General features: G+C 39.2%; 1 protein-coding gene across 6 annotated transcripts in view; it reads left to right on the forward strand.

Moving 5' to 3' along the window:
* The window catches only part of utrn (utrophin), a 420,528-nt gene that overhangs the window by 67,299 nt on the left and 335,798 nt on the right, over positions 1-17,431 (forward strand). For all 6 annotated transcript variants that reach the window (XM_061900556.1, XM_061900559.1, XM_061900555.1 and 3 more), the window contains 4 exons: positions 3,965-4,026; positions 6,793-6,885; positions 7,370-7,447; positions 17,255-17,347. In XM_061900556.1, coding sequence (XP_061756540.1) covers positions 3,965-4,026; positions 6,793-6,885; positions 7,370-7,447; positions 17,255-17,347 — 326 coding nt within the window. The remainder of the gene's footprint in view (positions 1-3,964; positions 4,027-6,792; positions 6,886-7,369; positions 7,448-17,254; positions 17,348-17,431) is intronic.

Below are 17,431 nucleotides of genomic sequence, written 5' to 3' on the forward strand. Positions count from 1 at the left end.
CTAACACAAAAGCCTTGCCTCTACCGTAAGTCGCAGAAGATGACATCACATGTTGATGGCTCCTCATATATTCACATTGATTTTAATGGGAGCCTCCAACAAAAACAACTATTCGGACCGAGAAAACGACAATTTCCCCATTAATTTGAGCGGGGATGAAAGATTTGTGTTTGAGGATATTAATAGCGACGGACTAGAAAAAAAAAAAAAAAAAACAAGTTAAAAAAAAATGCGATTGCATTGGGACGGATTCAAATGTTTTTAGACACATTTACTAGGATAATTCTGGGAAATCCCTTATCTTTCTTTTGTGTTGCTAGTGTTTTAGTGAGTTTAACAGTACCTGATAGTCGGAGGGGTGTGTCCACGGGTGTGTTGACGCGCAGTGTCTCAGGGAAGTCGACGGCAGCTTTATGGGCGGCACAAGCTCAGCTGATCTCCGGTAAGAAACAACTTTTTACCACACTTTTCTCACCGAAACCTGCCGGTTGACATTCGGTCTGGATCCATGTTTGAGCGGGGATGAAAGATTCGTGTTTGAGGATATTGATAGCGACGGACTAGAAAAAAAAAAAAAAAAAAATTAAAAAAAAAAAGCGATTGCATTGGGACGGATTCAGATGTTTTTAGACACATTTACTAGGATAATTCTGGGAAATCCCTTATCTTTCTTTTGTGTTGCTAGTGTTTTAGTGAGTTTAACAGTACCTGATAGTTGGAGGGGTGTGTCCACGGGTGTGTTGACGCGCAGTGTCTCAGGGAAGTCGACGGCAGCTTTATGGGCGGCACAAGCTCAGCTGATCTCCGGTAAGAAACTACTTTTTACCACACTTTTCTCACCGAAACCTGCCGGTTGACATTCGGTCTGGATCCATGTTCGCTGTGATCCATAGTAAAGTTTCACTTCCGTGAATTTTAAACAAGGAATCACTGTGTGTTTGTGTGGCTAAAGGCTAAAGCTTCCCTACTCCATCTTTCTACTTTGACTTCTCCAATATTAATTGAACAAATTGCAAAGGATTCAGCAACGCAGATGTCCAAAATACTGTGTAATTGTGCCGTTAAAGCAGACGACTTTTAGCTGTGTGTGTGTGCAGCGCTCATATTTCCTAACAGCCTGTGACGTCAAGTGTACACATCATCGATAAGCAACGTTTTCAAGAAAAAACTCCCGGGAAATTAAAAATTGCAATTTAGTAAACTAAAAAGGTTTTATTGGCATGTGTTGCAATGTTAATATTTCATCATTGATGTATAAACTATCAGACTGCGTGGTCGGTAGTAGTGGCTTTCAGTAGGACTTTAACTCATAACACTTTAAACTTTCAACTGAGAATCATGATTTATTCTTTTATTTCCAGCGTTTTATTCACTCTAAATACAACAATTATTGTTTATACTTGAATAAAACATACAGTACTTAAGTCGCATAACAATCCGATCTTTGACTTAAAAATTTTACGACTATAATCTTGAAATTTTCAATCTATTATAATATTAGGACTATTTTATCATAACGTTTACTTTTCTCTTAAAAATTCAACTTTATTCTCGTAACATAATAAAATATTTTTTTTATCAGAATTGTATTATTTTCTTATCAAAGCACCTTTAATCAAGTGCATTGGAGGTAACACTAAACAAAAACAAAAAAAACCCAGTAACAATTGTGAGTAATTTAAAATAAGAAAGAAGCATGATTGCCCCATAAATTAATTTGACAGAACTCAATTAGTAGCTGAAAGGTCTCCCTGACCTCCATCCTCCCTACAGATGGTATGTTCTTATTTTTACAACCACACAGCAAGTGGCCACACAGAGACAAAGAAACAGACTGGTGATCATAACCTTTGACCTTTTGTTCAGTTCATGGTGGTTTTAGGCAGCGGCTTGTGTCATGACAGTGGCACTTAAGCGCACACACTTTTACCACAAATGTGCTTCTTTTAGACCCACAACCTAATTAATTTAAAAACATTGAATGTACCACATGAATGACACATGGGAATGATTCACTTTTAATCAAAAGTAAAAGCACAATTAGAAGCTCCTCAAAAAGCTTCCAGAGGGAAAATTATGTTTTTTCTCCACTAATGGTAGTTTGGAGTTGGTTAATATTCATCTTAATGTGGTATGGCTCATTGTTATCCTTTTTTCTAAAGGACACATTCGACAGTGTTTACCTCAGGGCTGCAATCTATTTGAGGTGGTGGGTAGGAGCATCTAATTTGCATAATCGGCCAAGACTCATGAGCATGTTATTTAAAAAAAAAAAGAAAGAAAGAAAAGGCTAAAATAATATGTATAAACATATTAAAATACAAATTGTCGCTATATCAGTATCACCTTTTCACAATATTTTATGCAATTTTGCTTTATTTTTCAGCGTTTGTTGTTTTTTAAATTGCATTTTATTTCTAAAATGTCCCACTGGCAGGGATGAGTGCCAAGTTTGGTACTTTTATATTATTATATTCATTATCAATAGCGCTATTTCTAGTGGTATTTGTATTGCACCATTTGTAGTGTAACAATGTGTAATAATGCTCATTGTCATTTCTGTATTATTATTTATTTCACTAACTGCTTCTTTGCTATAATTTTTATCATCATATTTGGACATATCCTATTTACTGATGCTGTTTTGTTGTTGTTGTTATTATTGTTATGTTTGCTGCTGTTGTTGTTGCCTCTCCGTCTTATACACCCCTTATCCCCACAATTTCCTCCTCTGTCTTCCGTTTTTTCCTCTTTCTATGCCCTTCTGCTCCGGCCCGGCTGCACCAAATTATAATATGAATACTTTTAATAAAGTCAAATACTAATAAGTCAACAAGAGACGTATCGCACACTTCTCTTTTGTAAAGTTTTTTTTTTTTTTCTCTTACATTCAGTATGGGGCATCTACATCAACAGTATGATTTGCCTGAGAAGCTGCACATGACAAAAAAAATTTAATAAAAATAATAATATTAAAAAAAAAAAAGATCAAATTCAGTCTGTGCTAGCTAGTTGCTAAAAGCAACTGCGTGAGAACGTATACTCAAATATCACGATAAAGTCATTTTCTATATCGCACAGAGACAAATCCGCGATATATCGAGTACATCGATATATCGCCCAGCCCTACTTCCATGCCTTGCCTTTTACGGTGTTGGTAACACACACTGTGCATTTCTGGATCTTCGCTTCCGCAACTATTACTTTGTCTTTTGTGACCGCTTGTGTTTGATTGTTGAGGAAATCCATGACACAAGAAACCTTTCCTGTATTTAACATTAGTGCGTACTGTGTGGGAACTTGGTACGCTTTTGAAGGAACTTAAGGCTTTGTGCTAAAAGAGTCAGAATACAAATACATTTACTGTTACACTCTTAGTTGCTAGAAGGGTCTGAATATTGAATATATAGCAACAAAGTTGCTAAGTTGGCAAGACAGATCTCACTTGCTGTGTCTTCTTATTCTGTCGCAGACCAAGTGCTTATGAGCGGTCTTTGGTGCCTGTGGAGCTACGACTCATACCACCAAATGTTGTTCTTATACTGTTTTAACAAATTTGCTCAATCATTTGTTCACAAAGTGGGGACCCTCGCCCTTTCCTTGTTTGTGAAGTTGAAAAGGATTGGCAAATCATTGTATTCCGTTCTTATTTATGATTTACACAACGTGCCAACTTCACTGGTTTTGGGGTTTGTATTTGTGGCGGTCCGAATTTGATATTGGCGGGCCACCACAAGTAAATGAATGTTTTAGAAAAACGCTTGGAATTTAGGGCCATGATGAAGAATTATTATGCGGTTTAACACAAAGAAAGAGCCAGTAATCAAATGTGAAATCAGTTTTGGTCAATGAATTACCAAGCAATGTCTGTAATGAAGCTGATTAAGGTCCATCAAGATATTCCATCTCTTCTTTATGCACCCATTTTGTCTTTCTAAAAAATCTTCTCCTTCCTTTTTTGCAGATGAACATGACTTGGTGCAGAAGAAAACATTCACCAAGTGGATAAATGCACAATTCTCAAAGGTAACATTACGCAGATCTAGTAACGCTTTATTGTTGTTTGCTGAGTGCTTAAAAGTAAAACATTTCAATACACACACGTGAAGTACGTCATAGTTTTTTATGATTTTGACAAAAAAATTGCTTTTACTTCCCACCAAGCAGCAGGCTCACACTCAATGGCCACCTCCTCAGGTACACTAGATCATTCTATTAAACAGACATATCAAGGGTTGGAATGGGGGTTTGAATAACCAAAAATTATTCCCGGGCGTGGCCACCGCTGCTGCTCACTGCTGCCATCAAATCCCAGTGGGTGATCAAGGGTGATAGGTTAAATGCAGAGAATATATTCGCCACACCTAATGTGTGTGTGACAACCATGGGTACTTTAACTTTTAACTTTAATATTTAGGAAGCTTATACATTTTATGTGTATATATATATACTGTATATTATAATAATGTTTATATATTGTAATATATTTATTTGGCTGGCAGTGGGTAAAATGGCCTGACTGTGAAAGAGGGGTCAAAAAATAAACACAAACAAATGACTACTGCCAAAAATAAATTGGATCTTTAAATTAATTGACTATTTCTTAAATTATTTATTTAATTTAACCATTCTTTTTTATTAAATTATATTTATATTATTATAGGCCTGCTGCACTAGCATGGTAACAATAAAGTGCTAGCTTTTTTAGCTAATTTTGCAATCGTTTACCCCAGCCTAGAGTCATATAACTTGGTATGTGACAGCTGTTAACTGTTAGTGTGCTAACAAGAAAGTGCTAACTTTTTAAATTTTACACTTTTTTTTTTTCTAATTCCACAGCGATACACCTTGCAGTAACATAAATTGGCTTGTGAAACAAGCTAACTGTTAGCATGTTAACATTAGCATGCTAGCATTCTACCATTAAAGTGCTAGCTTTCGGAGCTAATTTTTACCCTCCATTCATTTAACCTGGTATGTGACACTTGTCACTCTGTTAGCATGCTAGCTTTAGCATGCTAACAATAAAGTGCTAACTTTTTTAGCGAATTTTACACTTTTTTCTGTAATTCCCCAGCCATACACATTAGAGCAGTGGTTCTCAACCTTTTTTCAGTGATGTACCCCCTGTGAACATTTTTTAATTCAAGTACCCCCTAATCAGAGCAAAGCATTTTTGGTTGAAAAAAAGAGATAAAGAAGTAAAATACAGCACTATGTCATCACTTTCTGATTTATTAAATTGTATAACAGTGCAAAATATTGCTCATTTGTAGTAGTCTATCTTGAACTATTTGGAAAAAAAGATATAAAAATAACTAAAAACTTGTTGAAAAATAAACAAGTGATTCAATTATAAGTAAAGATTTCTACACATAGAAGTAATCATCAACTTAAAGTGCCCTCTTTGGGGATTGTAATAGAGATCCATCTGGATTCATGAACTTCATTCTAAACATTTCTTCACAAAAAAATGAAATCTTTAACATCAATATTTATGGAACATGTCCACAAAAAAATGTAGCTGTCAACACTGAATATTGCACTTTTGCATTTCTTTTCACAGTTTACGAACTTACATTCATGTTTTGTTAAAGTATTATTCAATAAATATATTTATAAAGGATTTTTGAATTGTTGCTATTTTAGAATATTTAAACAAAATCTCACGTACCCCTTGGCATACCTTCAAGTACCCCCAGGGGTACGCATACCCCCATTTGAGAACCTCTGCCTTAGAGTCCTATAACTTGGTGTGTGACACAAGCTAACTGTTATCATCCTATTTGTCTAATTCCACAGCCAAACACATTACAGTATGTGAAACATGTGAACCGTTATCATGCTAACATTTGCACAAATGCAAAATGTTAGAATTTTAATATAAGCATGCTAACATTTTAGGTTACCAGTGTAGCTCATTTTGTACATTTACACCTAAAACTCTCGGATTTAGACACTCTTAAAAGCACAGCGGTGTCCGACGACCCCCGGCCAGAGGAACAAGGTACAGATAGCAGGCCCATAAAGTTGTTTTCCAGTTGGATTTTATTCTATTACGTTTTCATTTTATTTTAACACAACTATTATTTTATTTTTACAATAGAAATATGACAAAAGCTCACTAACTAGCCTACTCAGTGGCCTAGTGGTTAGAGTGTCCGCCCTGAGATGGGTAGGTTGTGAGTTCACACCCCGGCCGAGTCATACCAAAGACTATAAAAATGGGACCCATTACCTCCCTGCTTGGCACTCAGCATCAAGGGTTGGAATTGGTGGTTAAATCACCAAAAATTATTCCTGGGTGCGGCACCGCTGCCGCTCACTGCTCCCCTCACTTCCCAGGGGGTGGAACAAGGGGATGGATCAAATGCGGAGAACAAATTTCACCTCACCTAGTGTGTGTGTGACAATCATTGGTACTTTAACTTTTTTTAACGTACAGTTAATAAACTTTAACTGCAAATGTTGAGTAAATGGTAAACGCGATATACTTGTATAGCGCTTTTCTACCTTCAAGGTACTCAAAGCGCTTTGACATTATTTCCACATTCACCAATTCACACACACATTCACACACTGATGGCGGGAGCTGCCATGCAAGGCCATGACCACGACCCATCAGGATCAAGGGTGAAGTGACTTGATCAAGGACTTAACGGACGTGACTAAGTTGGTAGAAGGTGGGGATTGAACCAGGAACTCTCAGTTTGCTGGCACGGCCACTTTACCGAACTCCGCCACACCGTCCCCCATATACCATATCATTAAGAGGATGTTTTTTCCAAACAGTCGGGTAAGGCGGCCATCAAGGATATGTTCTCTGACCTGAGGGATGGGAGGAAGCTGCTGGAACTGCTGGAGGGCCTCACTGGAACCGCCCTGGTCAGTTTACATCATGTTTACTTTTCACACTCTGTCTACAAAATGTTAGTTCCGAGTTCCAGGTTTTCTTCATTGAACAAGAAAATAAACAACAAAAAAGGACAAGGTCTCCGCATTCTCGTGCACTCTGATTGCCTGTTTTGTCCATGCAGCTGCAAAAACTACCAGTCAGTCTGCACTTAATGCACCTTAATCTCTCCCTGCTAGCATGACAATAAATCCATAAACCTCTGTCAGTGAGCACAGCATCTTATAAAGGATTTGCAGCTGGTTGCAATTTACCCTGGCAATCTTTCTTCCCACTTGAAGTCATCGATTCTTTTTGTTAAATTATTGTGCATTCTTCTCCCTCTTATGAGCGGTTTTGCTCCACAATGCCTATAAATAGATGTCCCATTTTCCATCAATCCATTCTCTTCAAATTCATTAATTATTCTGCCTTTTCTTTTGTTGAATAAAACCTTAATTGACTCCTCTTCCTCAGACCAAAGAGCGAGGCTCCACCAGAGTGCACTCTCTCAATAACGTCAACAAAGTGCTTCAAGTTCTGCACCAAAAGAATGTGAGTTGTGTGTTTTTTTGGACCTTTATATTGCCTATTTTGTCTGATTCACTGATGTCAAAGATTGTATACTACAACTAAACTATTTTATACTATTTTTAAGAATTGCAAATGTGTTTCAAAAGTCCCACAATAGTTTATGGACAGTGTGTTGTCCAAAATTTTGCCCTGATGCCAGAATGTAGACAATTTTAACACACCATTTGGTGTCTCGAGCTGTTTGTCCACACCTCTGTCCGCAACAGAGTGTGTCTCCAATGAGCACTATTGTGCGCTTTATTCACTTGTTCAATGTAAAAAATTTCATATATCACATACAACAGCCATGTCAAAGTCAAGGCTCATGGGCCAGATCCAGCCCACGAATTAATTATCTATGGCCCCCGGCATGATATTTGATTAGTATTAAACTGGCCCACAGGCCACAGCCTGCTGCTGTTTTGCAAGCACCAATACTCCATTAGTGTTGGCGCTAGGAATTTTCAAAATGATCAAGTCAATAATCAATAATCAAGTCATAAAAATTGGGTCCCACAGAAATTTTTTGGGGTCCCACTTGTTTTTAAAACAAATTATAAATGATCCTGTTATATATCACATTCTTTATTGTGTTTTAGAAAAGGTTGTCATAAACGTTACTTTACTCATTTAAAAAAATAATTAAAAAAAAATAATTTTTATGCATATGTAAATGTATTCAGTTATAAACAGTCATTCATTATCTTCTTACCTTCATGGATCTAAACTTTAACGCTGCCGGTATTTTTTCTAATATTTTAATTGTAATATTTTTAGAATGTGTTTGTTCTATTTGTGGCCAAAGTAAGACAAAGAAAACAATCTGAAGTTGTCTTTATTTTTTTGTTTTAATGCCATGATTTTAATAATCCGGCCCGTGTGTGCACAGATTTTCCTCCATGTGGCCCCTCAGTTAAAATGAGTTTTACACCACTGACATACAACATGAAGGAGTGGGACAGGAGGACACAAACGCTAGCAGCATTAGTTTAGCTATGAGCACTACAGTGCTAACATCACACTCACATTTTAATAGCAACCCCATGCTAGGCTAGCCTTTTCGCTACCATAAAATGAAACTCACAGCTCCCATGTCTGTAGCTTGGATATTTGGCAAAGCTCAAAGTATGGCTGGGCAATATGGCCTTTTATTATTTTTCTCGATATTTTTGGGCCATGTCATGATAAACGATATATTTCGCGATATTTTGCTTTAGCCTTGAATGAACACTTGACACATATAATCACAGCAGTATGATGATTCCATGTGTCTACATTCAAACATTCTTGTTTATACTGCATTAATATATGCTCATTTTAAACTTTCATGCAGATACGGAAAGCACAACTAAGTCAATTTAGCAAAACTGTATTTATTAAAGGCTTCACGGTAGCAGAGGGGTTAGTGCGTCTGCCTCACAATACGAAGGTCCTGCAGTCCTGGGTTCAAATCCAGGCTCGGGATCTTTCTGTGTGGAGTTTGCATGTTCTCCCCGTGAATGCGTGGGTTCCCTCCGGGTACTCCGGCTTCCTCCCACCTCCAAAGACATGCACCTGGGGATAGTTTGATTGGCAACACTAAATGGTCCCTAGTGTGTGAATGTGAGTGTGAATGTTGTCTGTCTATCTGTGTTGGCCCTGCGATGAGGTGGCGACTTGTCCAGGGTGTACCCCGCCTTCCGCCCGATTGTAGCTGAGATAGGCGCCAGCGCCCCCCGCGACCCCAAAAGGGAATAAGCGGTAGAAAATGGATGGATGTATTTATTAAACAGTTATTAAGCAGTGGCACAAACATTCATGTCATTTCCAAAACAGAAAATGCATGATTGTCAGAGACATTTTAAAACAAGCTATAAGTGCATTTTTGTGCATGATGTCACTAAGATGACGTATCAAAACAACACTAAAATAAAGTGCACTTTTTGTACAGAACGCCACCACAATAGTTAAAAACAAATAATGTGCACTTTTGTGCATGATGTCACACAAGATATTTCAAAACTGTCAAATAATATAAGTTGCATAATTGGAAATCAAACAGTGTATATATGTCCTTCGTTCTGTGGTAGGTTCCTGCTGACATTATCTCCTTCTGTTGTTGATTCAAACGGTGTTGGTCTGGAAATTGTTGCTTTGGCATTTTGTGGGTGTGGCCCCGAACGGAGATGTTGACATCCAGTTTCAAGCACTCTTCATTCTCTAGCGGGGGACTTTTCAAATGATGCTACAGATTAGCAGTGCTGCTACTTTTTGTAGCAACGCTTTCGCCGCATAATTGTTCAACATATTCCCGCTTGAAGCCAAACCACTGCCAGACGATGCACCCCGTGCTGTTTTTCTTGGTGATTAATTATTCCTCCATTTGTTACCAGATTCTCACCTTTTCTTTCTTGTATCACCACTCGCAACGCACCGTTATCATCACAGCTAGTGTTACCCATGTAGCTACCTCCCTGCTCGGGGAGGGCGTGTGACGTTGCATGTGTGAGATATGTAAGAATGTGCACTTGTTTATTTCTCTGTGAGAAGGAGAGACAAGAAAGAGTGGGAAGCACATGCAGCGTAATGCCCGCAGCCAAAAGCAACTGTGTGAGAAAATATACTTGAATATCACGATACAGTCATTTTGTATATCGCACAGAGACAAACCCGCGATATATCGAGTATATCGATATATCGAGTATATCGATATATCGCCCAGCCCTAGCTCAAAGCTTTATTTTAAAGTATGGAGTGAAGCAAAGTAAAGCCGCTGCTCCTCCACATGGAAAGGAGCCAGATGAGGTGGTTCGGGCATCTGGTAAGGATGCCACCCGAACGCCTTCCGAGGGAGATGTTTAGGGCACGTCCAACCGGTAGGTGGCCACGGGGAAGACCCAGGACACGTTGGGAAGACTATGTCTCCCGGCTGGCCTGGGAACGCTTCGGGATCCCCCGGGAAGAGCTAGACGAAGTGGCTGGGGAGAGGAAAGTCGGGGCTTCCCTGCTTAGGCTGCTGCCCCCGCGACCCGACCTCGGATAAGCGGAAGAAGGTGGATGGATGGATGGAGTGAAGTGTAGTTAATTATATTTATAAAGCGCTTTTCTCTACTGCAGGGGTCGGCAGCCCAACACTTTGAAAGAGCCATATTAGACCAAAAATACAGAACAAAAATCCGTCTGGAGCCGCAAAAAATTAAAAGCCTTATACAAGTGTTATAAAGAAGGCAAAACATGATCTAAGTGTCTATATTAGCTAGGGTATATTAGCCTACTATCAAAGGCTGACGCAAATCATCATTGACAGAAATGTTGTATTTTTATTTTTATTTTACTCATTTTTGCAACATTAGAAATCATTACAAAATGGAGGCTTCTCACTGGATGAGATAACTTCTGGTAATTACTCGCTCAGAATGGCCAAATGTATAGATGTGTGTGTCCAAGTTTAAGGAAATGACAGGCTGTCTTTATTGGTTTATTACAATCTTTGCAAGCTGGTTTGCTGTGGTCTGGAACAACATGACACGCAAACAGCTATCAGAAATGCAGCCAATTTTACATACAGATAATGTGTCATGAGACAATTGAATATAGATTAAATACACAGAGGACATAAGTAAAGGACATTAAATGAGCTCAAATATACCTACAAACAAGGCATAATGATGCAATATGTACATACAGCTAGCTTAAATAACATGTTAGTATCGCTTGCAGGCATGGACTGACCAAATATGCCGATAAGCACTCCAGCAAATCAATAAAATCAAAGCTCACCTTTGTGCATTCACGCACAGCATAACATGTTTGGTGGACAAAATGAGACGAGGAGTTCAAGGATCATTGAAATTGGTAGGACAAAACGGTGCTTGCCAAATACCCTCATCAGTGAAGCATGTTTAAAGTATAAACAATGGGATTTCTAACAGTTAGGAAGGTTTGTGACATGTTTGTTCTCCTAAAATATATTAAAACTAAAATATATATTTTTTTCTTCTTCATTTTCCATTTTCATACATCTCCAGTGAGTCAAAGCTCTTTACATAGTGAAACCCATGTCTAAGATACATTTAAACCAGTGTGGGGGGCACTGGCAGCAGGTGGGCAAAGTGTCTTGCCCAAAGACACAACGGTGGAACCTAGAAGCTTCAAGTTGTTGGCACAGCCGCTCTACCAACCGAGCTACGTCGCCCATAAGTTTTGAGACCAAACGTTTGACTGTCTCTTCTCTCAGAAAGACAGCAAGCATTTGAGGGTGATGATAGCTTTTTCTCACATATTGTGCTTCTAAATAAAAGGGTTCGCATGTTGCCATAGACTCAGGTCATGCTGGTCTTCTTTTCCTTTTTGTCTGCATATCCTGTCTTTTTGAAGTAATAGACCCTAATGCCCTGACATTAGCAGAAGTGCTCACAGGTAATAGCAAAGGCAGACGCACACCTGCGGTTTTCTATTTAAAATGACGTCCTCAGTGTCCACATTTTTGCACAATTTGCAGGGGAAAAACACATTTTCGTCTCCAGGTTTGTAATCATAAATAATAACCCGGTGCAATTCTGCAGACCCGGAGCGCTCATCTGTGTCGAAATGACCCCCTGTGTTCCAGGCTATGTGAGAGACATATAAGGACATGGGAGAGAGCAAGACACAAACAGGGTGAAAGAATGAGGCTAATTGGAACCAGAGTGGGCTGGGGTGTTAAAGGACGACACTTTGTTACAAACCTGAAGTTTATCAAAAACTCAATCAAACGCTTGCAAGCGGCATATTACACACTGACTAGAGAAACATTTCTTTGACAGTGGTTTCAAAGTACAGTGGTATCTGAGTTTTCATTTGTAATTCATTCCAAAAAGTCAGACGATGTCTGCAAGTTCATCCATCCATCTTCTGCTTGGGCAGCAGCCCAAGCAGGGCAGCCCAGACTTTCCTCTCCCCAGCCACTTCTTCCAGCTCTTCTGGGGAGATCCCGAGGCATTCCCTGGCCAGCCGGGAAACATAGTCTTCCCAACGTGTCCTGGGTCTTTCTAATGGCCTCCTACCTTTTGGACGTGCCCTAAACACCTCTCTGAGGGAGGCGTTCGGGTGGCATCCTGATCAGATGCCCGAACCACCTCATCTGGCTCCTCTCGATGTGGAGGAGCAGCGGCTTTACTTTGAGCTCACCCCGGATGGCAGAGCTTCTCAACCTATTGCCAAGGGAGAGCCCCGCCACCCGGCGTAGGAAACTCATTTGGGCCGCTCGTACCCGTGATCTTGTCCTTTCGGTCATAACCCAGAGCTTATGACCATAGGTGAGGATGGGAACTTAAGATCAACCGGTAAATTGAGAGCTTTGCCTTCTGGTTCAGCTTCTTCTTCATCCCAATGCAGGGGTAGAGAAGCTATGGCTCGCGAGCCAGATGTGGCTCTTTTGATGACTGCATCTGGCTCTCAGGTAAATCTAAGCTGACATTACTTGACACGATAAGTAATGAATAATTCCACTTGTAATCACAGTGTTAAAAATAATGTTAAAATATAAAACATTCTCGTGCATTTTTAATCCATCCATCCGTTTTCTACCGCACCTGTTCAAAAAGTTGCGTTAATGGTAAGAAGTTATTTATTTATTATTGGTTAGTGTCAGGCTTGCCCTCCTGGGGGTTCTTCAGACCACCAACCACCGACATGAGAGCCTGTTTTAGGGTTACAATATTGTTTTATTTTTCAATAAGTCTCTTAGTTGCTTTCCAGCAATTGTCTTTTTCTCTTTTGTTCTCGCTCGCACTCTGGCTCTAGCTCCAACCCCGTCTCTCCCCCTATCTGCTGCTTATAACTTAGCGACAGGTGATTAGATAACAAGGCCCAGGTGGGCCGTCTACGCACCTGTTGCTGATTTCGTGGCCGGTCCTGGCACACCTTGCTTTGCTGCAGGCCCGCATGCCACGCCCCCTCCACATATAGCTTCAGGATAACAATGTTATTACAAAGAATAAGAGACTTATCATACTCTAGGAATGTTGGTCTTACTTAAAAATGCACGCGTTTGGTTGTGTTCAGTCTTAAAAAAAATATTATATGGCTCTTATGGAAATACATTTTAAAATATTTGGTTTCTTGGCTCTCTCAGACAAAAAGGTTCCCGACCACTGCCCCAATGATCGATACTGCGTCCGCATTACTGAAGACGCCGCGCCGATCCGCCTCTCGATCTCCCGATCCACTCTTCCCCCACTCGTGAACAAGACTCCTGGGTACTTGAACTCCTCCACTTGGGGCAGGGTCTCCTCCCCAACCCGGAGATGGCACTCCACCCTTTTCCAGGCGAGTACCATGGATTCGGACTTGGAGGTGCTGATTCTCGGAGGTGCTTCACACACGGCTGCGAACCAATCTAGTGAGAGCTTAAGATCCTGGCCAGATGAAACCATCAGGACCACATCATCTGCAAAAAGCAGAGACCTAATGATCCTGCAGCCACCAAACCGGATCCCCTCAACGCCTTGACTGCTCCTACAAATTCTGTCCATAAAAGTTAAAAACAATCGGTGACAAAGGGCAGCTTTGGCGGAGTCCAACCCTCACTGGAAACGTGTCCGACTTACTGCCGGCAATGCGGACCAACCTCTGACACTGATCGTACAGGGAGCGGACCTCCACAATCAGACAGTCCGATACCCCATAATGTCTGCAAGTTTTCTGATAATATATTTATTAAGCTGTATTAACATTTGGGTAAAATTTTATCAAATAAAGTATGGTACTTTCTTTGAAGTACCATATTTTCCGGACTATAAGGCACACTTAAAATCCTTTTTTTTCTGTCAAAACTCGACAGTGTGCCTTATAACCTGGTGTGCCTAATGTATGGATTATTTCTGGTTTTCCTTACCTACCTCAAAGCAATTTTATCTGGTACATTGTGTAATGATAAGTAGTAGTCAAACAAAATAAATACGTGTTAACTGCAATATGATGACAATATGACTCAAGTAAACAACACCAACATTTTATGTGTTCCATTGAAAATATAGAACATTACACACAGCACTCAAAAGTTCAGTTCAGTTCAGATTGAGTTTATTTCAAACATGCATACGATATAATGTAATGCATCACACAATTCCAGTTGTTTCGTTACAGCACGTCCCGAAAAGGAGTAGGAAGAAGCTGAGCTTATTTAACCCTTCCCCTTTTCATACCATAGCCATTTTAATCAATTTCCTTGTTCTTTGTAACAGAACAGTAAACAAATAAATAATTAATATACCACATTAAGCAAACAAATATTAAATACATAAATAATAAAAAAAAACAGAAAAAAAAGGGGTTCAAAATATTCATCATAATTCTTTGTCTGGGTACTTTGTGAACACTTGTAGTTTGAACAGTCTCTTAAACTGAATCATGTTAGTGTTTTGTTTTGTTTATTTGGTTAATCAGTTCCATAATTTAACCCCACATACTGATATACTAAAGGTTTTAAGTGTTGTACGAGCATACAAATGTTTTAAATTTGATTTTCCTAAAGTCTATTAAAATCTATTTAAATCTACAACTTTGGTAAGCTATGAAGCCGCACCGCAAGGTAAGACATATTATCTGACATTTTGTTTCGCAATATTATGCAAAAGGACCTTTTCTTACCTTCTGGTACCTGCTGATCTGTATTTGGGATCTGCATAAATCCTGAAAAATTGCGCGGTCTGCTTTTGTAGTCCGTGGAGACACCATAGTCGATAAGCTTCTTCTCTTTCTCTATCTTCTTGTTATGGGACATTCATTCTCGGCTGTTGCCATTTGTAATATAAGTTATGTAAAGTTCTTGCTTATATCTGTCAGTAAACTTGCCATGAAATTGCTAAAACATACCGGTATAGTAAGTTTTAGTTATTCACCCAAGGAACTTTAGTTATTGGAGATTTCCGGTCGGACGGTTTTTCACGGAACACATTTCCTGTGTTTTTGGTCCCGGATGAGGAAAATCTGCTCCGTTATTGATTGAAGTAAAGTCTGAATGTCATTAAAACAGTTACCTCCATCTTTTGACAATACTTGCACAACAAAGATGACGGAGAGAAGACACTGTCAAAGGTGAGACACATAAATAAGACCGCCCACAAAACGGCGCATCCGGAAGCGACTGTTAGTAAGCGGCTTGAAGATGATCTGTAAATCATAATCTATTCAACATTTTGACCAAAGACCACCATTAAATGTTATGTAGACCACAAGGAAGTGTTTTCAATTTAGAAAAAAATATATAATTAAATCCTTTAATTCACTCTATTATCCGCTGCGTCTTATATATGAAAAAATGTAAAAAATAGACCATTCCTCAGCATTGAACCTTATAATCAGGTGTACCCTATGGTCCTGAAAATACGGTAATATAGAAATTACATTATAGTTAAAAAAAGTGGGGTGTACAAAAAAAAACGTTGGCATTTTGGGTCCAGTGTCTTCTTCTTCCTACGACCCGAGTTCAGTAAGTAGCATATTATACACTATCTTGATCTTTATCAAAAACGCCTATTTACATGTCAAGTACCACACCTGCTGTATCCACATGTCGTAAGGGCAACCAGCATGACTTTTGACTACTCTTAGATCACCTGATGGCAGGAAAGCGCTGTTCTTCGAGCATGGCTATTTCACTTATGTTTTTTGCAGATTAGTAGTTACGGTACATAAGGTTTTTTTTTAGTAACGTGTTTTTGGACTATAAAGCACACTTAAAATTCCTTCATTTTCTCAAAACTGGACAGTGCACCTAATGTACGGAATAATTTTGACTTTGAAGCTATTTTATTTGGGACATTGTGAAATGATAAGTGTGACCAGTAGATGGCAGTCACACACAATAAATATGTGTAGACTGCAATATAACTCAAGTAAACAACACCAAAATGTTATATGTTCCATTGAAAATATGGAACATTACAGAAGGCGCTCAAAAATCTATCTAAATGTTTTAGTACGAATTTGATAAGCTATGAAGCCGCATCGCTTGATGGATTGTACTGTACTTAATTTTTGGGAGCTGTATAAGTCCTGAAAATTTGCGTGCGTCCGCCTTTGTACTCATTGCCGACACGGTAGTCGATAAGCTTCTACTTTTTCTCTATTTTCTTGCTATGGGGCATTCATTTTCTGCTGTTGCCATTTCTAATATAAAGTAGTGTAAAGTTCAAAATTATTTCTGTCTGTAAACTCGTCAAGAAAGCGCTGAAACATACCAGTGTAGTGAGTTTTTATTATTCACCCAAGGAACTTCAGTTATTAGAGTTCCAGTCAGACGTTTTTTCACGGGACACATTTCCGGCTTTGTTGCACTAGTGAGCCACAGATGAGGAAATGTTGCTCCGTTATTGATTGAAATAAAGTCTGAATGTCATTAAAACAGTTAGCTCCATCTTTTGATACTTCTTCCACTCCCGTCCTTGCACGCTACACCGCTACAACAAAGATGATGGAGAAAGACGCTGCCAAAGTTGAGCCACGTAAATAGGACCGCCCACAAAATGACGCATCCTGAAGCGACTGTCAGAAAGCTGCTTGAAGATGATCTGTAAAACATAATCCATGCAACATTTTGACCAAAGAACCACCATTACATGTTATGTAGACCACAAGGAAGTGTTTTTAATTTCGAAAAAAAACAAACAATGATAAGACCTCTTTAATGCGCCTTATAATCCGGTGCGCCTTTTCTGTGAAAAAAAGACGTCATAGACCCGCTCATCGGCAGTGCGCCCTATGGTCTAGAAAATACAGTTGTATAATTTGTCCCATGAATTCTAATCTTCTGTTTTATTACCTCAGGTGGATTTAGTAAACATTGGCGGAACAGACATTGTGGATGGAAATCACAAACTTACTTTGGGCCTCATCTGGAGTATTATTCTTCACTGGCAGGTGAACCCACACATGCACGCACACACACATACATATAACACGCGCACGCACGATAACAAATGCAGGCCTATCACTAGAAACATC

The sequence above is a fragment of the Nerophis ophidion genome, linkage group LG05 (genome assembly GCF_033978795.1).
Source record: "Nerophis ophidion isolate RoL-2023_Sa linkage group LG05, RoL_Noph_v1.0, whole genome shotgun sequence".
Classification (NCBI taxonomy): domain Eukaryota; kingdom Metazoa; phylum Chordata; class Actinopteri; order Syngnathiformes; family Syngnathidae; genus Nerophis; species Nerophis ophidion.